This window comes from Phyllobates terribilis, unplaced genomic scaffold (assembly GCF_046119375.1).
Source record: "Phyllobates terribilis strain yellow unplaced genomic scaffold, ASM4611937v1 Scaffold_4__5_contigs__length_816908805, whole genome shotgun sequence".
In the NCBI taxonomy this organism is placed as follows: Eukaryota; Metazoa; Chordata; class Amphibia; order Anura; family Dendrobatidae; genus Phyllobates; species Phyllobates terribilis.
This window is the reverse complement of record NW_027362764.1, coordinates 646,429,096-646,456,320: the sequence shown is the minus strand read 5'-3', so window position 1 is coordinate 646,456,320 and position 27,225 is coordinate 646,429,096. Positions and strand designations below refer to the sequence as shown.

At 42.8% G+C, this 27,225-nt stretch overlaps 1 protein-coding gene across 1 annotated transcript in view; it reads right to left on the bottom strand.

Moving 5' to 3' along the window:
* Positions 1-293: 293 nt before the first annotated feature.
* The window catches only part of CPA6 (carboxypeptidase A6), a 400,270-nt gene continuing 373,338 nt past the window's right edge, over positions 294-27,225 (bottom strand). Inside the window, exon 11 of the mRNA XM_073679426.1 lies at positions 294-557. Coding sequence (XP_073535527.1) covers positions 370-557 — 188 coding nt within the window. The 3' untranslated portion in view covers positions 294-369. The remainder of the gene's footprint in view (positions 558-27,225) is intronic.

Genomic DNA, 27,225 nt, shown 5'->3' with positions numbered 1-27,225 from the left:
AACTAGATGGACTTAGTCTTCCTTCAACCTTAAAAACTATGTTACTATGTTTCTATGATTTTCTGTTGACCTCTTGGTCCATGAAAAATAACAGTCATGTGAATGGCCCCAAAAACACGAATAGCACTCGTACGTGAAAATAGAACGTGTGAATGAGTCCTTATGAATACCTGAAATATGACTATTGAGAATATAAAATATTTCACTCGATGCATTGTAAGGAAGAAAAACTCCAAAACATAATTACAATATTTTTTCATATTTTTTATTTCACGAACAAAGACAAATGTCTCATCTATACTGTGATGTGGCGTCTTGTACCACATACATCAAAAGCAGCAATGAAGAAAATAAAACAATAAAATTTCGCTAGCGACATTTCCTCAGCAAATGCATGGTGATATTTTTAACTGCTAGCATTGTTTCTATACAGGTTGGCCGAATTAGACTCTCAGGTAGAAGAAATCCATAATATCCAGTGTCACGAAGTTCAAATGCAAATGCATATGGGATTCCAATATTATAGGCCCAGTCCATGGAGCTGCCAGAACTCAAATCTGAAAGAAAAGGATGTAATATTCATGAATCACCTTCACCACACAAGCAATTAGTGGAAAGCAATTGTGAGTGTTGTTGGATATGCAATTGTTATGTGCTGAAAATGACAAGGGTGAGACACCTCCGATCAAGCCCTGGATCAGTATATAACATTGTTCTGATTGTGTCTCAGTTGATTCTATTAAATGCAAATATGCAAGTGGCTAAAGAAAACATGTCATATGTCAAAAAATGCAATATAATTCTTCATTATTCATAGGTGAATGTTTCCTATTATATTTTCCGGTTTATTAGGATGGTTTGGAGCTGCAAAGATTTTCAGGCTGGTACTACTGAGACCTTTCTGCTGCTCCGGTATCTCATTATTTCACAATCATACTCTATTTCTTGCATAAGTAAGTGCTTAGAAGTGTGTGGCAGGTATCTTATTAACATTCATAGATTCGCCACCTAAAGGGTTCTTCTGGTTTTGTGTAAACAAAGTTCAATCTCTGAAACATGTGAATTAATGTTTACCCATCCTTTCACACATTATGCTCCATTTCTAGGTGGGAGCACAGGACCACGGATGATCGCAGCTTCAAGTCTCTCAAAGGGACTATTATTGAAGCCAGTAAAAAAAAAAAAAAAGTTTTAAAAAATATGAAAAAAAAAATAAAAAAACACAAAAGTTCAAATCACCCCACTTATGCCCCATTTGCTTATCTGCGCGTAAGGTGTCATTTATACAGGTATCAAGTTCAAACAGATGCAATTAATACAGATAATGAGTGCAGAGTAGGAGGGCTTCTTAAAGAAAAATTAACAGAAATGTGAGAGCCAGAATTCTTGCTGGCTGGTAGGTGATCAAATACTTATTTCATGCAATAAAATGCAAATTAATTATGTAAAAATCATACTATGTGATTTTCTGGATTTGTTTTAAGTTTCTGTCTCTCACAATTGAAGTGTACCTACGATAAAAATTACAGACCTCTCCATTCTTTGCAGGTGGAAAAACTTGCAAAATCGGTAGTGTATCAAATACTTATTTTCCCAACTGTATATCACAAAGGAGACACTGAGACTGCTGCATGTACATAACATAGGAGACGCCGGGGCTGCTGCATATACATCACATAGGAGACACTGGGCATATACATTACAGGAGGGGCTGGGGCATATACATCACAGGAAATGCTGCAACATATACATGACAGGAGACGCTACAACATATATATCACAGGAGACGCTGGGGCATATATAGCACAGGAGACGCTGGCGAATACACATCAGGGGAGATGCTGTAGCTGGGACAAATACATCAGAGGAGATACTGGAGCTGGGACATATACAGCATAGGAGACATTGGAGCTGGGACATATGCGTCAGTGAAGACACTGGAGCTGGGACATAAACATCAGAGGAGATGCTGGAGCTGGGACACATACATCAGAGGAGGCGCTGGGGCATATACATCAAAGGAGGCGCTAAAGCTGGGACATACACTACAGACCAAAAGTTTGGACACACCTCATTTAAAGATTTAAGGCATCAAAACTATGAATTAACACATGTGGAATTATATACTTAACAAAAAAGTGTGAAACAACTGAAAATATGTCTTATATTCTAGGTTCTTCAAAGTAGCCACCTTTTGCTTTGATGACTGCTTTGCACACTCTTGGCATTCTCTTGATGAGCTTCAAGAGGTAGTCACCGGAATTGGTCTTCCAACAATCTTGAAGGAGTTCCCAGAGATGCTTAGCACTTGTTGGCCCTTTTGCCTTCACTCTGCGGTCCAGCTCACCCCAAACCATCTCGATTGGGTTCAGGTTTGGTGACTGTGGAGGTTAGGTCATCTGGCGTAGCACCCCATCACTCTCCTCCTTGGTCAAATAGCCCTTACACAGCCTGGAGTTGTGTTTGGGGTCATTGTCCTGTTGAAAAATAAATGATGGTCCAACTAAACGCAAACCGGATGGAATAGCATGCCGCTGCAAGATGCTGGGGTAGCCATGCTGGTTCAGTATGCCTTCAATTTTGAATAAATCCCCAACAGCGTCACCAGCAAAGCACCCCCACACCATCACACCTCCTCCTCCATGCTTCACGGTGGGAACCAGGCATGTAGAGTCCATCCGTTCACCTTTTCTACGTCGCACAAAGACACGGTGGTTGGAACCAAAGATCTCAAATTTGGACTCATCAGACCAAAGCACAGATTTCCACTAGTCTAAGGTCCATTCCTTGTGTTCTTTAGCCCAAACAAGTCTCTTCTGCTTGTTGCCTGACTTTAGCAGTGGTTTCCTAGCAGCTATTTTACCATGAAGGCCAGCTGCACAAAGTCTCCTCTTAACAGTTGTTGAAGAGATGTGTCTGCTGCTAGAACTCTGTGTGGCATTGACCTGGTCTCTAATCTGAGCTGCTGTTAACCTGCAATTTCTGAGGCTGGTGACTCGGATAAACTTATCCTCAGAAGCAGAGGTGAGTCTTGGTCTTCCTTTCCTGGGGCGGTCCTCATGTGAGCCAGTTTCATTGTAGCGCTTGATGGTTTTTGCAACTGCACTTGGGGACACTTTCAAAGTTTTCCTAATTTTTCGGACTGACTGACCTTCATTTCTTAAAGTAATGATGGCCACTCGTTTTTCTTTACTTAGCTGCTTTTTTCTTGCCATAATACAACTTCTAACAGTCTATTCAGTAGGACTATCAGCGGTGTATCCACCAGACTTCTGCACAACATAACTGATGGTCCCAACCCCATTTATAAGGCAAGAAATCCCACTTATTAAACCTGACAGGGCACACCTGTGAAGTGAAAACCATTTCCGGTGACTATCTCTTGAAGCTCATCAAGAGAATGCCAAGAGTGTGCAAAGCAGTCATCAAAGCAACAGATGGCTACTTTGAAGAACCTAGAATATAAGACATATTTTCAGTTGTGTCACACTTTTTTGTTAAGTATATAATTCCACATGTGTTAATTCATAGTTTTGATGCCTCCAGTGTTGAATGTACAATTTTCATAGTCATGAAAATACAGAAAAATCTTGAAATGAGAAGGTGTGTCCAAACTTTTGGTCCGTACTGTATATATCACAGTAGTTGCTTAAGCTGGTACATATGCATCACAGGAGATGCTGGGGCACACATATCAGAGGAGGCGCTGGAGCTGTGGCATATATACATAAGAGGAGGCACTTGAACTGAGCATATATGTAACAAAGGAGGTGCTGGGGCTGCTTTCTTGGTCGGTGAGACAGTCGTGATGTCAGAACTCAAACCCAGCAGCTCTGGTACACCAGGCGGCAGGTCTCCCCTTTGAGATATTCTTTTTGCTGGACAGTTCCTGGCTAACTAGATTCTAGTGCCTACGTTGTTCCTGAGTGGCTCCACCTTAATCCTGTGAGTTCCTGATTACACACCCTATTTAAACCTGGCCTGGCACCTCCTCCTTGTGAGATTATTGAGCTCCTGGCCTCTAGTCAACCTCTCCCTTCTCCTGCTGCTTCATACTAACATTTTACTGCTTACGTGTGTACCGATTCCTGGCTTCTTCTGATTATGCTACCTGCCGGTGCGGCCCCTAGTGGTTGCAATACCAGTACCCCAACCGGGTAAGTTTCTAACATGTGAGCATTGCGCTCCCTGTGAATCTTCCCTAGAGGCTAGATAAAAGAACCCCACCCCTGCTGCAAAGGAATTTGTTAATTGCCTATTTCGTATATTATCAAATAAGATCATGTTGTCTGAAGTGACCATTTGTGTACCTTTCTAATATACTATGGACCAGATACACTATTTTCAGATTTTAAATCTCATTAGCGCATTTTTGATTTGTGACAAATTCATCAAAGGTTCAACAATGGTGCAAATGTACTCCACTTCCCCCTGGAATGATAATGATTTTATATACAGTCCTGCTCATCGTTATTGGCACCTACGAAGTTTAAGTACATAATGTGGCATATCTCTGAAAAAAAATTAATCAAGTGAAACAGTTTTTTTTTAGAGCCCTCATGTTAAATACGAAAGAGCAATTGATAAACAATAATTTAAAACCAAAAGCAATGGGAGGGAAAAATAGAAAAACCTAAAGCTTGCTGTGACAATAGTCATGGCACCCTTTACATTAATTTAGTATGGAAACATATTTTGACTCGCCTGTGGTAAATCACAAAAGAGATTCAACTGTAATCTCATGTGACATGAATTAGCCAATGAATGATGACTTCAGTGTTTTAAAAAGCCACATGGTACGGCCTGTTCCTTTGTCACAATGGTGAAGACAAAGGAGCTGTCCGAGGACATCAGAACTGCTATTATTAGCAAACACAAGACTTACAAAGGGTATAAGGCCATCTCCAAAGACCTTGGTATCCCAGTTTCAACAGTGCGCAATGTTATTAAGAAGTTTGCCAAGCATGGAACCATCAAGAACCTCCCTGGACGTGGGCGAAAAAAGAAAATTGACAAGAGATATCTTCGAAGGTTGATGCGAATGGTATAAAAAACACCACGTGAAACATTCAAAGACCTGAAGGCCAAGGCCAATCTGGAACAGTCTGGGGTCATGGTGTCAACAAGTACCATATGCCGCACACTAAACCAGGCAGAGCGAAGGCCAAAGAAGAAGACATTGCTGAAGAAAAGACATAAAAAGGAACACCTGATCTTTGCCAAAGAGTACCTTGGAAAACAATCCTTCTGGGAAATGTTCTGTGGACAGATGAAGCAAAAATAGAGCTTTTTGGCAATGCAAAGCAACAATTTGTTTACAGATGGCGCAATGAAGCTTATAAGGAAAGGAACACCTTACCAACAGTTAAGCATGGTTGAGGATTCATAATGCTTTGGGGTGGCTTTGCTGCGTCGGGTACTGGAGGCCTTGACCGTATCACAGGAATCATGAATTCAGAGAATTATCAAGAGATTTTAGAGTGAAATCTCCTACCTACTGTAAGAAAACTTGGTTTGAGTCAAAGATCATGGGTCCTCCAGTAATTTCTCAAAGCATACTTTCAAAAGTACACAGGAATGGTTGAAAAAGAAAAAATGGACTGTTTTTAAATGGCCAGAAATGAGTCCTGACCTCAATCCCAAAATCTTTGTGGTGAGCTGAAATCTGCCATTGGGAAAAAGAACCCTGCAAACATTCAAGAGCTCGAACATACTGCAAAGGAAGAGTGAGAGAAAATTCCAGCTGAGAAGTGCAAAAGCTTATAGATGGCTACAAGAAAACTTTGGAGCCTGTCATCAATTCCTAAGGCTGCGTGCCCACGATGCATTTTTCAAGCGTTTTTGCTGCGGAATTTCTGCTGTGCAAACGCTTGAAAAACGCTTGCTAATACGTGCGCCATGGTCCCCAATGACAATCCGAATGTTCTGTGCCCATGCTGCGGAATTTTCCCCAGCGGATTTTATGTGCGGAAAAATCCGCAGCATGTCCATTATTTGTGTGTTTATGCATGCGGAATTGCCTACTCAATGCTTTAGAAAAACGCATGGCAAATCCGCATGGCAAAAACGCTTCAAAAACGGTTCAAAAATGCGTGTTAAAATCCGCACGCGTTTTTACTGGCAAAGACATGCAGAAATGAAGCAGAAATTTTCCGCTTCATTTCTGCATCGTGGGCACATAGCCAAAGAGTGTGCAACCAATTATTAATTATGGTTGCTGTTACAAATCGTGGTCCTGTGCTCCCACCTAGAAATGGCGCAGGTCCGGTGCTACGCTTCACCGGTCGCAAGCGCCGCCATTGTCCTGACCCTGGAGGTGGAGCTACTATGCATGCAGGGAAACGGTGCCAATCTTGTGGAGCGTCGCGTTCTGGTGTTGTGGGATGTGTGAGGACGCATGACGCTCTTGCGTCTAATACTGAGCAGTGATTAGATTATGTTCAGTCTGCTGCTGAAGCTAGCAGGCAGTGGCTGACTGGGGATGACTGAGTGATTGAGAGGTGATCAACACCTGATCATTAGGCTGGGTATTTAACCCTGCTCAGTCCTTTGCTGTTTATTGCAGTTTGCAGTTCCCTATGTGCTTGGTGGTGAGCGGTGCTTTTATTAGGTTTTGCTATCTTTTCAAGGGTTTTCCCATTTTATTTTCCGGTTTCACTTCCTAAGTATCTTGCAGAGGTACTCACCTGGTCCTCGACAAGGCACCAGCTGCGTCACTGGCGACAGTGGAGCAGGGAAGGGCTCTGCCAAAGTCCCCCTTCCATTTACTGGAAGCTGGGTGAAGAATATTCCCGGTCCTCAAGGCCTCGCCTAGCTGGCCAGCTCGTACCAAATGTGTCTGTGGCTGAACCTTTGCTGGCTTGGTGCTGGGTCCCTCTGTGAAGCGCATAACAGAATAAACAGCCATATATATATATATATACATATATATATATAGGACAGACCAAAAGTTTGGAAACACCTTCTCATTTAAAGATTTTTCTGTATTTTCATGACTATGAAAATTGTACATTCACACTGAAGGCATCAAAACTATGAATTAACACATGTGGAATTATATACTTAACAAAAAAGTGTGAAACAACTGAAAATATGTCTTATACTCTAGGTTCTTCAAAGTAGCCACCTTTTGCTTTGATGACTGCTTTGCACACTCTTGGCATTCTCTTGATGAGCTTCAAGAGGTAGTCACCGGAAATGGTCTACCAACAATCTTGAAGGAGTTCCCAGAGAGGCTTAGGCCCTTTTGCCTGCACTCTGCGGTCCAGCTCACCCCAAACCATCTCGATTGGGTTCAGGTCTGGTGACTGTGGAGGCCAGGTCATCTGGCGTAGCACCCCATCACTCTCCTTCTTGGTCAAATAGCCCTTACACAGCCTGGAGGTGTGTTTGGGGTCATTGTCCTGTTGAAAAATAAATGATGGTCCAACAAAACGCAAACCGGATGGAATAGCATGCCGCTGCAAGATGCTGTGGTAGCCATGCTGGTTCAGTATGCCTTCAATTTTGAATAAATCCCCAATAGTGTCCCCAGCAAAGCACCCCCACACCATCACACCTCCTCCTCCATGCTTCACGGTGGGAACCAGGCATGTAGAGTCCATCCGTTCACCTTTTCTGCATCACACAAAGACACGGTGGTTGGAACCAAAGATCTCAAATTTGGACTCATCAGACCAAAGCACAGATTTCCACTGGTCTAATGTCCATTCCTTGTGTTCTTTAGCCCAAACAAGTCTCTTCTGCTTGTTGCCTGTCCTTAGCAGTGGTTTCCTAGCAGCTATTTTACCATGAAGGCCTGCTGCACAAAGTCTCCTCTTAACAGTTGTTGTAGAGATGTGTCTGCTGCTAGAACTCTGTGTGGCATTGACCTGGTCTCTAATCTGAGCTGCTGTTAACCTGCGATTTCTGAGGCTGGTGACTTGGATAAACTTATCCTCAGAAGCAGAGGTGACTCTTGGTCTTCCTTTCCTGGGGCAGTCCTCATGTGAGCCAGTTTCTTTGTAGCGCATGATGGTTTTTGCAACTGCACTTGGGGACACTTTCAAAGTTTTCCTAATTTTTCGCACTGACTGACCTTCATTTCTTAAAGTAATGATGGCCACTAGTTTTTCTTTACTTAGCTGCTTTTTTCTTGCCATAATACAAATTCTAACAGTCTATTCAGTAGGACTATCAGCTGTGTATCCACCAGACTTCTGCACAACACAACTGATGGTCCCAAACCCATTTATAAGGCAAAAAATCCCACTTATTAAACCTGACAGGGCACACCTGTGAAGTGAAAACCATTTCCAGTGACAACCTCTTGAAGCTCATCAAGAGAATGCCAAGAGTGTGCAAAGCAGTCATCAAAGCAAATGGTGGCTAATTTGAAGAACCTAGAATATAAGACATATTTTCAGTTGTTTCACACTTTTTTGTTAAGTATATAATTCCACATGTGGTAATTCATAGTTTTGATGCCTTCGGTGTGAATGTACAATTTTCATACTCATGAAAAATCTTTAAATGAGAAGGTGTGTGTTATGTTCTGCTACCAGAGCTAAGGAAAGAGAGGAGATCTGTCCCTACGATAGAACTCAGCTGAATCCCTACGATGTAACAGGGAACCTGATCCTGCGATCAGACCTGCTAAAGTCCTAAGCTAGTCTGTACGAAGACCTATAGATGTGGGGGAGGAATCCCTACAAGTACTAAGGACTGGGAGGAATATGGGACACCTCCTAACAGAAATAGTAGCAGACAGACGAACAAACAAAATATAAAGAACATAGAGGTCAGTAAACCAAGCAAACTAACAGAGCAAGACACAGAGCACAGGCTAGCTAGAAAGTAGATATACAATGAAGTCCAGCAAAGCCAGAAGGGCGGAGCAGGATTAAATAGGCCAACAAGGTCATGTGACCAGCAAAGGAAAAAAAACCTAACAGCAAGGTTCTAACAGTACCCCCCCTTCTAAGAGGATCCTCCGGATCCCCTAGGACCAGGCTTATCAGGAAATCTCCTGTGAAACGCTCTGATAAGTCTGGACGCGGAAACATCATCTGACCTCACCCAAGAGTTATCCTCGGGTCCGAAACCTTTCCAGGCCACAAGATACTGCAAACTACCTCTATACCGTCTAGAGTCAAGGATGCGAGAAATTTCATATTCCCCGTCCTCCACCACCGGAGGAACAGAGGCAGAGGCGTCACCATCCGACACAACAGCTTTTTTTAACAGAGAGACATGAAAGACCGGATTAATTCTCCAGGAGGTAGGAACCTCCAACCTAACAGCAGATTGGTTGACAACCTGAAGCACCTTAAAGGGCCCTACAAACTTGGGACCCAATTTCTTAGAAGGAATCCTCAACCGCAGATTCCTAGAGGACAACCAAACCATGTCACCAACAGCGAACAAAACCTCCTGTCGTTTCCTATCAAAGTAGTCTTTAGATTTTCTGTTGGCCTCCTGAAGATTACCACGCACATCCGTCCAAACTCTTTCCAAATCACCGGAAAAATTCTCCTCCTCAGGCACGGCAGATCCCAACTTGGAGAACGACCCAAACGACGGATGTCTCCCAGAACAACAAAAAAAAAGGCGAACAACCAGCAGAAGAAGATGTATGATTGTTCAGAGCAAATTCGGCAAGTGGCAGAAACTCAGACCACCCCTCTTGATTGTCTGCCACAAAACAACGCAAGAACTGCTCAACATCCTGGTTTTTCCTTTCTGTCTGGCCATTAGATTCAGGATGATATCCGGACGAAAACGACAAATGAATTCCCAACCTGTCACAAAAGGCACGCCAAAAACGAGCCACGAACTGAGGACCCCTATCAGAAACAATGTCAGTAGGAACGCCATGAAGTCTGACAATTTCCTTGACAAAGGCCTTAGCGAGAGTTTTAGCGCAGGGCAGTTTGATGAAGGGAACCAAGTGACACATCTTACTAAAACGGTCCACGACCACCCAGATGACAGTAAAACCCTCAGAGGGGGGAAGGTCAGTTATAAAGTCCATAGCCAAATGTGTCCAAGGAGCACTGGGGACCTCCAAAGGACAAAGCAACCCCGCAGCAGGAGTATGTGAGGACTTAGATCTAGCACATACAGTACATTGGCGTACCCACTTAATGACTTCCTTCTGCCATCCAGGCCACCAAAAACTGCGACCCACCAGTCTCTTGGTCTCAGAGATTCCGGGATGACCTGCCAACCGAGATTCGTGACACTCAACAAACAAATCTCTCCTAAAGGTCCCAGGCACAAACAACCTCCCATGAGGAGTGTTAGATGGGGCATTCTCCTGAGCTTTAAGAATCTCATCTTCCAAAACGGAGTCTAAAGCAGCTATCACAACACCTTCTTGTAAAATGTTTTCCTCTTTCTCAGCACCGACTATGGGAGAAAAACTGCGAGACAAGGCATCCGCCTTAACATTCTTAGTACCAGGGATGTAAGTAACGGAGAAATTAAACCGCGAGAAAAACAGTGCCCACCTAGCCTGACGGGCATTCAGGCGCTTGGCAGCGTCAAGATATATCAGATTTTTATGATCCGTAAGAACCTGAACGGGAAATTCCGCACCTTCCAAGAAGTGGTGCCAGTGTTCAAATGCGAGTTTAATAGCCAATAATTCCCGATTACCAATATCGTAATTAAATTCAGTCTCCGAAAATTTTTTTGAAAAAAAGGCACAGGGATGTAATCCATCCCCGTTATCCTGAGACAATACTGCGCCAACCCCCACAGAGGAAGCATCAACCTCAACCAAAAACGGCCTAGTAACATCAGGCTGCCTAAGGATGGGAGCAGAGGTGAACCTCTCCTTGAGATACACAAAAGCTTCAATGGCCTCAGAAGACCACTGAACCGCATCAGCACCTTTCCTGGTGAGATCAGTCAGAGGTTTGACAATACTAGAAAAATTTTTTATGAATTTTCTATAGTAATTGGCGAAACCCAAAAACCTCTGTATCGATTTCAAACCAATAGGCCTAGGCCATTCCTGCACAGCCTGAACCTTAACCGGATCCATCTCAAAACCTTTGCTGGAGATAATGTAGCCCAAAAAACTAATTCTCTGTACAGCGAACTCACATTTCTCCAGCTTAGCAAAAAGCGATTTGTCCATTAATAACTGTAATACCTCACGCACGCTCCGCCAATGAGACTCCAGATCTGGCGAATAAATCAAAATGTCATCCAAATACACAACCACATTTTTACCGATCAAAGGTCTAAGGATGTCATTAATCAGATTCTGAAAAAATGCAGGAGCATTAGTAAGACCAAAAGGCATAACCAGATTCTCAAAATGACCCACAGGAGTGTTAAAAGCAGTCTTCCATTCATCACCCTCCTTCATGCGCAACAGATTGTATGCCCCCTTAAGGTCAATTTTAGAGAACCACTTGGCCCCCAATAACTGGTTAAACAGATCAGGAATCAATGGCAGTGGGTAAGGATTGCGTACCGTAATTTTGTTAATCTCACGAAAATCCAGACAAGGACGTAAACCGCCGTCCTTTTTTTTTACAAAAAAAAATCCAACCGCCACAGGAGACTTAGAGGGCCTAATGTGACCGGCGGCCAAACTTGTCTGTATGTATTCCTCCAAAGCCTTCCTCTCAGGAATAGTAAGGTTAAATAAACGACTTTTAGGAAGAGTCGCTCCAGGGACAAATTCAATAGAACAATCATAGTCTCTATGGGGAGGCAAAACCTGCGATTCCTTCTCAGAAAAAACTCTCCAAAAATCCTGAATAGGAACAGGCAATTCTCCCCTATCCAAAGCTGCAATACGCCCGTTACAACACTTGTCATAACATTTATGGCTCCAGGATTTAATTTCACTGGTAGACCAATCCAGTACAGGATTGTGACATTTTAACCAGGGCAATCCCAATATTACTGGAGAAGGCAAGTTATTCAACACTACCAAATCCAATTTCTCATGGTGAACACCATTAATAGTGAGAGGAAATTCACAGACCTTGAGAGTAATATTCTTCAAAGGGGAGCCATCCACAGAAACCACAGCAATGGGGGATGATAAAGGTTCAGGTTTTAAATTGAGTTTTTCCACGAATCCCCCATCAATTACATTCAGTGTAGACCCGCAATCAACAAACACCCGAAATTCCATTAATTTTTCCTGAGCAATCGTGGAAGCAGCTAAAAATACACCCTTGGAATTTAAACAGGCAATACGGGCATGACTGACCATTTTTTTTTCTTTCTTCATACGAAGCTCACAGCCTTTAATCAAATGACCAGATTTTCCGCAATAGAAACACAAGCCTTTCGAAAAACGACGGTCTTTTTCTTGAGAGCGAGGTGCCACCGATCCAATCTCCATCGGTTCACCACTGTTAGTACACACATTATCATAACCAGAACCTGACATAGCAGAGGATTTGCTCTCATTAACCCTAGCACGCAGTCTTCTATCCACCCGTATAGCTAATTGCATAGCCTGTTGCAAATCCTCAGGTGTAGGATAAGCAATTAGCAGGTCTTTAACCCTTTCACTGAGCCCAGCAAGAAATAGACTTTTCAGAGCAGAATCGTTCCACCCTGTTTGAGTGGACCAACGACGAAAATGTGTACAATATTTTTCGACATTACCTGATCCTTGTTTTAAACGTCTCAACTCAGTCTCAGCTGATGCGACACGGTCAGGATCATCATATAATAGTCCTAAAGCAGAAAAAAAACTATCCACTGATCTGAAGCATGTATCACTAGGTTGCAAAGAAAAGGCCCACTCCTGAGGCTCTTTGCGCAAAAGTGACATTATGAACCCTACGCGCTGGGATTCATCCCCAGAGGACTTGGGTCTCAAACGAAAATACAATAAGCAAGCATTTTTAAATGAAAAAAATTCTCGATGTTCACCAAAAAATAAATCCGGCAAACATACCTTAGGCTCCAAGAAATGTGCTCCAGAACAGTTACTCACGTGCTGACGGAGCTCGGCCACTTCCAGAGAGAGTCCCTGCAGGCGATGAGCCAAATCCTGAACCGACACCATGATGGAACAGAAAATCTTTCCTTAGAGAATTTGCTGGCTGGACTTACTGTTATGTTCTGCTACCAGAGCTAAGGAAAGAGAGGAGATCTGTCCCTACGATAGAACTCAGCTGAATCCCTACGATGTAACAGGGAACCTAATCCTGCGATCAGACCTGCTAAAGTCCTAAGCTAGTCTGTACGAAGACCTATAGATGTGGGGGAGGAATCCCTACAAGTACTAAGGACTGGGAGGAATATGGGACACCTCCTAACAGAAATAGTAGCAGACAGACGAACAAACAAAATATAAAGAACATAGAGGTCAGTAAACCAAGCAAACTAACAGAGCAAGACACAGAGCACAGGCTAGCTAGAAAGTAGATATACAATGAAGTCCAGCAAAGCCAGAAGGGCGGAGCAGGATTAAATAGGCCAACAAGGTCATGTGACCAGCAAAGGAAAAAAAACCTAACAGCAAGGTTCTAACAGTGTGTCCAAACTTTTGGTCTGTACTGTATATATATATGTGTATATATATATATATACATATATATGTATACACATACACAGGGTGGTCCAAAAGTAGGTGGCCAGAAAATAATAACATTTATTTTGATTTATATATAAAATTATATTTACTAGCACAAGCATAACATTGACAATTACATTTTATTCTGAAAATAAAAGAAAAGCCCTTAAATTTTATCAACGCAGGTGCTCAAACTGTTTTCCATTACAATTTGCACAGCTTTGAAGTCTGCCTCTTACGCTTCGACAAACTTTTTTGCACAAGTCTCTTTGGGTATTAATTTCTTGAAATGCATCTCTAATGTAATTTTTCAAATCACTGACACTTTTTGGTTTTCGACTATAAACTTTGTCCTTGAGTACTCCCCCAAAGAAAAAATCCATTGGGGTTAAGTCTGGTGAACGTGCCGGCCAATCAAGTGGGCCTCTTCGGCCAATCCATTTATTAGGAAATGTTTCATCAAGATCCTCGCGGACTACTCTTGAATAATGTGGAGGGGCCCCATCTTGTTGGAAATAAAGGTCATTTGAATTAGGCTGTTGCTGTAACTGGGGAACAACTTGATTCATTAGAATTTCGAGATACTTATCTCCTGTGACTGTTACATAAAAAAAAATGGTTCTAAAACACCAAAACTTGAAATACCACCCCAAACATTGACACCAGGCTCATTTAGTTGTTGCTCTAATGTTAAATGCATGTTCTCATTATACCAGTAAATACCATTATGTCTGTTAGTATGGCCGGATAATTTGAAAGAAGCTTCATCACTCCACATAATGTTATCTAAAATTACTGGATTTTCTTCAATTTTGTTAAGCATAATCTCACTAAATTGCAGCCGCCTGTCTGGATCATCCTCCAATAACCCATGAATTAGACGTGGACGATAAGCTTTCCACCCAACAGATTTCAGGATTCGCATGATAGAAGCTCGTGAAATTCCCAATTCCAAAGAGGCTCTTCTGGTGAATTTTTTGGACTCTGAACAAATGTTTCAGCAACAAGTTGTTTATTATCTTCTGTACAGACTGTTTTGGGTCGACCAGTTTTTGGAGCATTAAGGATTGAGCCAGTGGCATTGAATTTGTCATGGATGCGGTAAATGGTTTGTCTCTTTGGGGCTTGAATACCAAATGTTTCAACCCAATTTGCTCTAACGGTTCCAGCATTTTGAGATTTCCAATACTCTGCTAAAATCCATTTTCTTTGATCTGTATTTAAATTATTTGCCATTATGTGTTATCTGAATTATCTGAAAAGAAAACAGATTTGGGGGAGATCTATCTGTGAAAACTAGATCTGTGAAACCAATCAGATTCCACCTTTCATTTTCCAAAGAGTCTGTGAGGAATGAAAAGTGGAATCTGATTGGTTGCTTAGGGCAACTGAGCCAGTTTCACTTTACACCATGTTTGATAAATCTCCCCCTTCAAAACCTTATTACGCTTTCTGTCCACCTACTTTTGGACTACCCTGTATATAAAATAAAAATTGATTGTGCCAAGTGCGCCTGTGGCTGTGCCTTTGCTGGTTTGGTGCCGGTCTTGCTGGGTCCCTCTGCGAAGCGCACAACAGGTGCCTTCATTGCTGCATATGGTGTTTATTCTTTGAAATTTCAACATGGAAGTTGAAAAACAATGTTTTATTGTTGTATTACTTTGAACCACTAAGTAAAAAATCTTGAGGATATAACTTTGGTACATTTACATTTATTTCTGAAGATGTACTGTCTATGAAAACAATGAAGGAGTGCCAATAATTGTGACCAGCACTGCAGCACTGTACACCATCTATTTTTGTGCCACTTTGTGAAGTGTGCAACTTTTTGAGCTATAAAGTCGCAAAACGAGCCAAAGACAGAAAAAAGAGCATTTTTTTTATTTTGCGCAAAACTTCATGAAGGGCATGTGCCGTTTTGAAAACATAGATAGCATGAAACAGTAATGAAAACCACAAGACAAAAAAGAAAATTGCAGATGATGAATCAGTGGCATTTGTTTTAATTCCTCACTTTTTAAAGTTGCAAAGGGAATCTGTTAGTAGGATTATCACATTTACAGTAATCCTTCCCCTGCCCTGTACTTGATTCATTGGAAGCCCTCCTAATATACTAAAAATCCGTTTAAGAAATCTTGCACATTTCAGCAGAATTGGCCACATTTATATCTCACCTATACTAGTCACCGAAGACGTGTTTCATCCTAGAACAATCATGAATCTGTTGTAATCACTTCCAAAGAGTCATGATTGACTTGCCGCAAACTGCCCAACAGTCTTCTCCTTGTGATTTAAATCTTGACTGTGGCACGTCAGTCACACCACTTTGGGCATGATTACAGCAGATTCGGCATTACTATTATGGAATGAGGTGATATGTCATGCGATGCTCTTAAAAATTGATTTTGTAAGATTGCCTAAATGGATTTCTAGGGTAAGGAATTGTTTAGAAGACTTACAGCGGGTCAGAAACAGCACTGTTGGTGCATTAAAGGGGAAAATCTTACTGATAGGTTCCCTTAAAGGATGTCATTTAGCTTTCAGTGAATAGAAACATAATTATTGACTTGCAGAGATTGAAATTCTGTTCTGACCTAGCTGTGGTCACACAGATTTCAAGAGTGTATAAATGCAGCCATACATATTACATTACACCAATTTAAATAAAACCTGACACAGAAGGCAGCATTTTACAAGAAGCACATAAGGCAAATTTTTAAATCCTCATCATTCTCTCAAACTTGCATTCATATTTTTATCGGAGTGTTAAAAGACTTATTTAAATCCTTTGAAATGTAGTATACATTTGTTACACGTACGCCGCTAGGTTCAGATAGGGCGAGACGGGTTTCATGAATTCTTTGGAATCCTGGGGGAACCGTTACTCATGGCGACCATAGGCTGCAGCTTCTCTCAGGCACATGATAGATTCAATTGCTGACCAGACACATCTGACAAGAGTCTTTTTCAACAGTTTAACAGTGGAATTTAATCTGAAGCACGGCCAGTGCAATTCAGGGATATTACAGCAATAATCTTCATTACAGTACAGTCTGAGTTTCTTGAGCAACCGGCTCCAGTAACAATACAGTAGTTTCATTTCAAGGCACAGTATTACAGTCTCTTCAGTAGCAGAATTCAGCACAGATTAGATTTCTTAGCAGCACACTTCTATGCGTACACAACCACAGGCTTTTCCTTCACAAGGACACAATAGTACACAGCATTCTTTATCCTGCATTGAGATGGACGGGGGGAGGGTTTGATGAGGGAGATAATTCCTGTGACACAATTCCTTTAAGGCCTTATCTTCCTGCCCGCTAATACACTGCACTGTTAGTTCAGGGAGTTTATCTGACCTGTGTTTAGTTTCTCTCCTGATCTGAATCCTGTTGAGTTGCCTTCTGTCAGATCCAGATAACACACCACCTTTCTCTTCGGGTTCAGCCAGACTACAATAACAAGTTCCCCACAATTCCCCTGGGGCTCTGCTAAACACTCCCTGTTTCCTGTGACTGTGTTAACCCCTCTAGTTGCTGGATGCTTCTGAAGCACAACACTTTGTCTCCTGTGCTTGTGTTATTTGTAACAGTTGCTGGATGCTTTGGAAGCAACAGCACTACATCTGCATTTCACACTCTTCCCTCCTTTTTGAATGTCGTCCTCGACATTCATCTTAATTGGTCAATCTGACCATTTCTGAGACAGTGGTGAAAGCTTAGTAACTATATATGTAAATTTGTCATTGTTAAATTGGTATAACATTTATAAACATTGATAACAACCTATTCTTACAACCTTTTTCTTGTAGGACTTCTGTAAGAAAGAAACAATTAACACAATTAAAACAATCAGCATCTCTTCCGCTGGAGCTTTTCGTACATCTTCAACCAGCTCTCTCTCTCACTAGGCCAAAACAAGTTTTTCCACCAGGTAACATTGTCCATACTGTCTGTCGGTGGTGAATACCACTCAAGTGGGCTTACCTGGTCCGCATGCAGAGATACCTGTTTCCAATCAACAGTCCTTGGCACTTGGCTTGGTTCACCAAGTATCTCATACGTCAGCATCACAGGCCTCCTCACTTCTCGAGTCGACATCCTCCTGGTGGGTTGTTCCTCAGATACCACGGGTTCCTCGGTTGCAGGAGTTTGTTCTGCCGCACTGATTTCTCGTACTTCCTCAGATGATCTTGAAACTTCCCCTGTAAGTTCCTGTACTTCTCTTGATTCATCCGTTTCCACGTGGTCTGGTAATTCTGCTTCTCCCGAGTGTCAATCGGTCTCTACAGTGACCTGTGTTCGATCATCAGATCTGAATTGGACTTCATCTGTACTCCTTGGTACAAACTCTGGAGCCTCGGGACTTAGTTCACTCTCCTGAGGATAGTACATCCCTCTCCTTGCCGGTCCGAGAAATACAACAGTGTGCTCTTCTTCATCGGAACTTTCAAGGTCACTATCCTGCATCGGAGCTTCAATCTGTGGTGGTCTCTTAGTCGATCTTGGTCGATGTCGGTCTGCTTCTGGCAAATCTTGTTGTCGTGGGAGATAATCACAGGGTAGTAATAAATTCCGATGGACTATTCTGGTTTTCTTGTCCCCTCTTTCCTATCGGATTTCATAAACTGGACTGTCATCGGCTTTCCTCTTTACGACCTCATACACCTTGTCTTCCCAGTACGAACAAAGTTTTCCTGGACCACCTTTCTCACTTACGTTCTTGACTAGCATCCGGCTTCCCGGTGCCAATTCTGCTCCATAACATTTTCGATCATAGTACTCCTTACTCTTGCTCTGTCCTTGTGTAACCACTTTGGATGCTATGTTGTATGCCTCTGTCATCCATTCCTTCCATCTCCAAACGTACTCTGGATACATTCTGATAGTCTCTGACACCGGAGTATCAAACATGATGTCGATAGGCAGTCTTGGCGATCGTCCATACAATAGGAAGAAGGGTGAGTAACCCGTTGAATCGCTCTTTGTACAGTTACAGGCATGTACCACTTTTGACACAGAACTCTTCCAGTCTTTCTTCTCGTAAGCTGTTAAAGTACACAACATTGACAATAATGTCCAGTTAAAACGTTCCACTTGTCCATTACCCTCTGGTCCATTACCTTCGTTGGTCATGGTGTAACATCATAGGGAACCCAAACCTCAAAGCAAAATCATTGAAGATCTTCTCTGCCGCTGTTCGACCAGCTTTATTGGTGGTGGCATATGCTTGGGCAAATCGAGTAAAATGGTGATGTATTCGTAACCACCCTTGCACGTCTCGAGATGTAGAAAGTCTATTGAGACCTTCTCAAACGGATACGTAGTTTGGATGTTGCCCATAGGTGCCCGGGTTGATGTGTTGGGACGTTTATCTTTCAGACACCCACACTCCTCGGTCATGTACCTCTCAATATTTCTCTGCATGTACGGCCAGAAGAAACATTCACGGATCAAGTTGGTTGTCCTTTCCACTCCCAGCTGTCCCATGTTTTCATGGAGTTCTTTGAAGACCAACCTACGGAATACTTTGGGTAATACCAACTGCTGGTTTTGTCCTCCTTTACAGGATACCGTCTTCACTGAGGTAGAGCTTTGTCCATTCTTTAACTAAAACAAATACTGCTGGTGACTCATTATCTCTCTTCCGTTTACTTGGAAACCGATTTTGGTCCACATAAAGTAGTATTCTACCAATTATCTGAGCTTCCTGTTGTGCTCTATGGATTTTTCCTTTTGGTAGTTGTTGAATGGACAGGGGGTGATCTTGTTCTCTCGCTTTTATGGTGGTTTACACCGTCAACAGACACCACAATGGTGTGTCTTTCTCTTGATAAGCTTTCACTGCTTGGGTAGTGCTCTCATTTGCTTCCAGACTGACTTCCTCCGAGCATTCTTACATGAACTCCTCAGGCACTAGTGGCATTCTCGACAATCCATCAGCATCCCCATTGCATTTTCCTGGCCTGTACTTGATGCTGAAATTGAAATGAGCTAGTTCAGCGACCCATCTCGGAGTCGTTGCATTCAGTTTGGCTGTAGTGAGGACATAGGTCAAAGGGTTGTTGTCAGTGTATACCTCAAACTCTTTGCTGTAGTAGAGATAATCTCTAAATCATTCACAGATAGCCCATTTCAATGACAGGAACTCCAATTTTCCGGAATGTAGATGGTAATTCATCTCAACGTCTGTCAATGTTCTAGAACCATAACTGATGACTCTCAATTTTCCATCTTGATGCTGATACAGGGCAGCTCCCAGTCCAACTTGAGAAGTGTCACAATGAAGAACAAATGGTAAGTTGAAATCAGGATATCCCAAGATAGGTGGTTTTGTCTACTAGTTCTTCCAATACCTTCTGGTGGTCTGCTGTCTAGAGAATGGGCTGTTGAGACTAAACGGCGTTGTTTCTTTTAAGCGCGGTCCTACCCACATTCTTCTTTTTCTCCGTGGGTGTTGTTGACTCTGTTGTCCCCCCGAAGAGAAGGTATAGTGGGGGGCAATCCTGGAGAAGTTCCAAACGTATGTATGATAGTAGGAGAGGAATCCTAAGATCTGCCACAACTCCTTGATAGTAGAGGGCCGCTTGTCTATTAAGGCCAGTAGCGGAGCGATTTCTACTGGGTCCATGGTATATCCTTCTCCAGACACACTTTTTCCTAGAAATCGGACTTGCCTTTTGAACATTTCACACTTCTTTGGGGTCAACTTAACTCTGTTTTGTTGATACTGTTGTAATACGGTCCTCACGTGTTCAACATGCTCCCGGAAGGTTTTGCTGTGTACCACATTGTCATCTAAGTACAGCCGGCAGATATCGTCCCTCAATCCTTCCAAACAGGTCTGGAAGAATGCATGACACTCTTCTCAGCATCTGTTTTGCTATTGCTATATCTTCAGCACACAAGTGTTCCAGGGATACTGGGGGATCCCAGGACCCTGAGGTGGGTCGTGCAATTTCCTCTCCTGGGCAACTTCTGTTGTTTGGTGGAGAGACTGAATTCACAGTGTGAGTGTCACAGTGTAGTGGGAATGCTGGTGAGGAAATGGCATATATGGGCTGGGTGAGCTGAGAAAACTAGTCTGTCCCTAGACTGGGAACCCTGAATAGCCCTGACCCCGAAGGTATCTCTGATGGTGAGAAGGTTCGGGTCTCCACCCTAAACCCTAACTCCTCCACAAGCCCTGCGCTAATCCCCCTCTCCTCCCTCCACAGAACAAAGGTACAGCAATCTCAAAGGAAAGGACTTCAGTGGCACAAACGAACAAGATTGCACAGCACAGCTTCCAGGTATAGAGTGAAACACAGCAATAGAACTGGCATTAACCCATGCAGAACAAGAGGGAATTTTACAGTTTAAGTTACAGCGGCATCTAGAATAGACCGCAGATACACAGTGCTAGACAGCGCGTGACAGTGAGACCCCTGGGCGTGTCCTACACTAGATGGATATACCGTTGTAACGGTTTCAATGTGACCTAACACAGTCTTTGGATCCAGTCTAATTTTGTGTTTTGTAGTATTCATCACCGGTACTGTCACTCGAGCAAACCCACCAGTAGAAATCGTAAGCACAGTCTCACCTTGAACTAGGCTTTCCGGAAGTTCTGAGGAGTCTTTTGGCATGAACATTTTTTTCTGGACTTTTCTTCCCGGTTCTACCCGGACTCCACACCTCACCCACCACCATTTGGTTTGCAGGGAGGATGGTGGGGCGCCAGCCTACCTTGACTTCTTTTAGGTCCATTGTATTCTGTGCTTTCTTTACTCTATGAATCACATTTTCTGCCACAGCATTGGGTATAGCAAGTGATGTGGCAACTGCATTACCACCAGCATCCCTGACTTGTGTTTTGTGATGACCTCACTCTTTACATTATAACCCAGGATGGGATCCTCTGCCACATTCTGATCATTGGTCACGAGAAAAGGTACCAAAAGATCAATGGTGTTGCTGTTCTTCGTGGCCCTCAGTTGGAAAGTCACTTCCACCCAGCCTATGAAAGGGATTTCGGTCTGGTTGACAACTTTGCCGTGGAGTTCCACTGGTTCTAAGAGTTCTTTTAGTGACCGAAGGCAGGTATGTGGCAGGTAGCGCCTTCTCCATTCTTCATTTAAAAGGCTAGCTTGGGCTCCTGTGTCCCACAGTGCTTTTACCAGGTGTCTATCTAGCTGGCACTGTATAAAGCCCCTTTCACTAATAAGGCTGATGAGGCTATCTTTACTGACCGAGGAATCCTCCTCCCAGGAGTACATCGCTTGACCTCCGCACTGGGCATTAAGTAACTGATGCCCCTGTCTCTCTTGCATCTGTTGTAGATGGGAACACTTGGGGATAGTACTGACGCAGCCGTTTCACCTCATTCGCCCTTCTGGTGTTTGGTGAGATTTGGATTTGCTTCTGGGGCCTCCTCCTTGTTGCAGTTACCAGTCACCCCGTACTGGCAATCTCTTGTCTTTTAACCCAAATGACCGTGACTATTGGCATTCCTTGGCATAATGTCCTTCCTCGCCACATTTTAGACAGTGGACACACACCGTACTCTGATTTAATGAACGTCATGCTTCACAAGCCGGGTATCTTCTGTTTTGAAACCCACTCCTGGGTCTAAGAGATACAGGTTCTGGCCTGGAACGAATCAACTTTTTCACCTCAATCAACTCGGCTCGCAGTTCTTCTATTACTTCCTCCCAGTCAGCGCTGGTGGGCCTCACTTTTGTTGGTGATTTAAGGTTACCTCTCGGAGGTGGCACTGGAGGGTCTCCATGATGATCTTCGGACTGGCCACAAGGGGTCTCCAACTTCAGCTGACTCATTTTGGTGATTTTAGGAGCAGAGCCTTTCTTTAACTTCTGTTCACACTCTGACTCCAAACTAGCTGCCTCATTCATTCTTTCAATTAGGACTTCATCCAGAATGCCAGGATCTTATAGGTACTGTTTCAGCTGCAACTTGATATCTTTGCTGATTAACCCCGTTCCCAATGATCTCAAGAACTTCTTCTTGACTTGTCCAGCATCAAACTTCTCCTCCACTTCTACATCTCCGGATGCAAACAGCCTATCCTTCAGTTCAATTGCTCTAAACAAGAAACTTTGGGGTGATTCATTATTTTTCTGTGAGAGGAGAATGAGTCGGTGGAACAATTCTGAAGTACTCTCTTCTTTATAGTGCCCTTTTCAAATCATCTTAAGCTGTTGCAACGTCAATTGACTCTTCATTTCTAGCATACTACGGAGGTTCAGTCCTGGGCTAATCATTTTCACCACCCCCTCAACGATCTCATCTGGCTGGTAGCCTTTCTGTAAGCCTGCATCTAGCAATCCATAACTGGTCAAGTTCATATAAGACAGTTTCTCTTTCTGTTCACACTCTCCAATCTGTCCCAGGATCTTGAATTCTATCCTTAGGGTATGTGCACATGATTCGGATTTGAAGGCGAAATTTCCTGAGCGTTTTTGCCTATTCCTGGCAGAAAAAAACGCATGCGGATTTACATGTGTTTTTGACTCGTTTTTTGACGCGTTTTTACATGCAGTTTTTTAAGCGTTTCTGAGCATCAATGAATGATTTTTGGAGCTAAATAAAGTTATTTGGTGGCACATTGCTTAAGCCCTTGGATTATCCTAGAATTAGGGTGAGTATATTGGTTCATTTAAATGATTAAAGAATGGGTCTGTTGTATTTCAAATAAAGTGTTTACACTGTCTGTGTGTTTCTTTACTTTGGTCATGAAAAGGTCTGATTTACTCCTTGACATCACCAAACAAAAGAGCTGGGTATCAGCTAGTCCTATTCACCCAATCTTCATTAGCATTTCTATTCATGTAATTTATGCGACTGCTGTGAGCTGGTCTTTTTTTGGTCTTAGGAAAACATTTCCCTGGCCATAATTGACATCTCACAGCTGGTTCGTTAACCGCTACATCCCCTGATCAGCACTCAGCAGCGATTTGGACACAACGTATTTATGTTGCGTCCGAAACTAGGTGTTTAATGCCGCACTTTTGTTGTCGGTAAATGTGAATCCATCGCATATAATGACACTTCAATCGGTCAAAATCTGCAGCGGCGACTAGCGTGTCCACTACAGAAATTGACATGCTGAGGGTGAGTTTGGGTACGTGGCCACGATCAGGAGCCGCTGCAGGTTTGACGCTGCGTGTATATACAGCGTCAAACTCGTAGTGTCCAGATGTTACAGCATAGTGGATGGGATCTCTAGAAATCCCACGTCCGCTATGTGAGCATCAGAGGCTGCGAATCATCCGTGGACACTGACATGCAGCGCGTCTTTCAGAACGCATTAAACGCATTAAAACCGCATCATGTGCACCCAGCCTTATGGTGATTTGTGGTGTTAAATAGGATTGTCTTCCTGATTTATCTACCCGAGCAGGGTAAAGGTTCTGTCTGAGTCTATCACCCGTTCAGAGGTTTTGGTCGATTCCTGGCAGGGCTGTTGTTAGGGCTTTGAATTGTTCTTTTAATTCCTGTAGTTCTGTCTGCGGACGGAGATTCCTGCTTTTGGTAATTGGTGCCGCCCCTCCATCCTCTAACTTCAACCTGGTTAGAAACTGTGTTAGCTCCTGGAGGAACATCCACATGACGTCTTCAGCTTCTTTCTCCCCCAGCTCATCCATTTTTGCATTAATGGCAGCTAACAGTTGCCTACGGTTGTGTGCTTTAGAAATCTGTTCTTCTGACATCTTTATATGTTCTGCTACTGTTCTCAATTCTTCACAGGTTAACTGAAGAAGCCGCTCACGAATTCTGTTCATTTGTATTTCCACATCCATTGCTGCTAGTGGGTTTTCTTTAAGGCTAGTCCGCTTTAACTGGTGTAGCAGAGTTGAATTAAGGTGTTGTGCTGCTGTGTTTTTCCAGACACTTTTCCTCTTCTCCCTCTACACGCTAATTCTCATTCAGGATTCCCTGTACGGGCCACCAATATTACACGCACGCCGCTAGGTTCAGATAGAGCGAGACGGGTTTCATGAATTCTTTGGAATCCTGGGGGAACCATTTCTCAGGGCGACCGTAGGTTACAGCTTCTCTCAGGCGCATGATAGATTCAATTGCTGACCAGACACATCTGACAAGAGTCTTTTTCAACAGTTTAACAGTGGAATTTAATCTAAAGCACAGCCAGTGCAATTCAGGGATATTACAGCAACAATCTTCATTACAGTCCAGTCTGAGTTTCTTGAGAAACCGGCTCCAGTAACAATACAGTAGTTTCTTCACAAGGCACAGTCTTACAGTCTCTTCAGTAGCATAATTCTGCATAGATTCAATCTCTTAGCAGCACACTTCTATGCATACACAGCCACAGCCTTTTCTTTCACAAGGATACAATAGTACACAGCATAATTTATCCTGCATGGAGATGGAGGGGGAGGGTTTGATGAGGGAGATGATCCCTGTGACACAATTCCTTCCAGTCCTTATCTTCCTGCCCGATAATACTCTGCACTGTTAATTCATGGAGTTTATCTGACCTGTGTTTAGTTTCCTGATCTGAATCCTGTTCAGTTGCCTTCTGTCAGATACAGATAATACACTGCCTTTCTCTTCGGCTTCAGCCAGACTACAATAACAAGTTCCCCACAATCCCCCTGGGGCTCTGCTAAACATTCCCTGTCTTCTGTGTCTGTTTTAACCCTTCTAATTGCTGGATGCTTCTGAAGCACAACACTTCCTGTCTCCTGTGCTTGTGTTATTTGTAACAGTTGCTGGATGCTTTGGGAGCATCAGCACTACTTATGCATGTCACACATTTGGAGAAAGTCTGGCACGTATAAGAGTGGGCTAAGCAACACATTCAGGAATCATGAAGACCAATGTCTGACTCTAGAACGGGTACACAACATTTTTTGGTCAAAGCCCCACATTGTTATGCTGAACTGATCCTAAAGGCTGCAAAAAAAATTAAAGGGGTAGTTACTTGAATACTTTACCAGATTCACGTTACGTACATGAATATATCGTCAGAGTCAAGTTTTGCTTTTTGAGGAGGATTTGGAGAGTTTCAGCTCTAAAAACTCAAAGTGAACATGCCCAAACTTACGCTGAGGTTTTGGAGTAGAAATTGAGCAGAAATTCTCAAAACTCCAATCTTAGAGGAGTTTTAACAGCCATGTAGTACATCATTTGACCAGTTATGGATTGCTAGATGTGCTACTGTCAATACATGCGTACAAGATCAGAACCACCATCAGTGTATGAATACACCAGAGCCACAGACAGTACATGAATACAGAACCAACGTCAGTACATGAATGCATCACTAGGACCACCATTAGCACATGAATGTAGCCCCAAGCTCAGTACAGTGGTCAATTGCAACGTCAGGTTTGCTCCGACAATATACACTTGTATCACATGAACCTGCAACTCTCATTATGTCCTTATCAAATGTAAGGAGTTGCTGGGCATGTTGTAGCAGTTGTCAGACTGATGATCATATTGGAACCACAACACTGATGAGACGCAGGCATTATCACAAATAAACATTTGTATCTATGTACCTTACAGATGACATCTTCTCTGATTAAAATAATTTGCATCCCTTTTGTCTTCATGTAGTACATACATCATGATCAGATTTCACACGCACAAATTCTCTCTGCAGAATTTCCTAATCTCCGACCCTCTGCAGCGCATCTTGATACAGCACCCATAAAATAAAAGTACATAGACAAGGATAATATATGGTACTATTGCTGTAACTGATTTAGTTGCACAAGGAGGGTGTCCAACCCATATATCATATAGAGCAGAAAAACTTGGCACTCTTTGAAAATAAGTTCCTTTTATTTGCATTTATATAGAGTTAAACATTTTCGGTCATGGTACAGTCTCCTCAGCGACGCATGTTGCACACACAAGCGTGTTTTTTTCTGGGAGTTCCCTACCTAAAGCATTCAGTTCTGATGAAGGTCTGTACCAGGACTGAAAATGTTTAACTCTATATAAATGCAAATAAAAGGAACTTATTTTCAAAGAGAGTGCCATGTTTTTCTGCTCTGAATAAAAATACCTCCCATACTGTGGCGCTGAATCAATTTCACCCCACTGTGCTTCCTGCACAAAATATGACCCCCACACTGCCCTTCTCATGATATATTTCCTCCACACTGTCTCTTCTAAATTATCCACCTTTCCATATTACCCCCCATGCTGCTCCTTTCCACTCTGCCCCCCCATGCTGCCTCCTCTGTACACTGCCCCTGCACACTCCCACATCTCCATAATGTCCAGCCTCAAGCTCGCACCTTTCCATACTTCCCCACCCCCCATGCTGCTCTCTCTCTATATTGTGCCATCTCACAACATTACCCCCACAGCCCCAAACTGTGCCATCACAGTTATACACCTTCACCCCATTATAATACTTTGTATCTGCAATCTTCGGCTCCTCCTTAGAGCGCTTATTGTTCCCCACCATGTCTTGCTGCCTCTGCAGCAGTGCAGGTACATCAGCATTGGGATGAGGTAAGCAATAGAGATGAGCAAATTTGTTCGCAAAACATTGCTAATATTGTACTCCAGGCAGGAGTCCACATTTCAAACTATAAACTATGTGTGGTAATAGTGTGGTCCTGAAACAAGGCCACATGTGTGCATATAAATATTTTGTGTTGGTAATATTTTTGCCCAGGGAGGAGTCCACATTTTAAAATC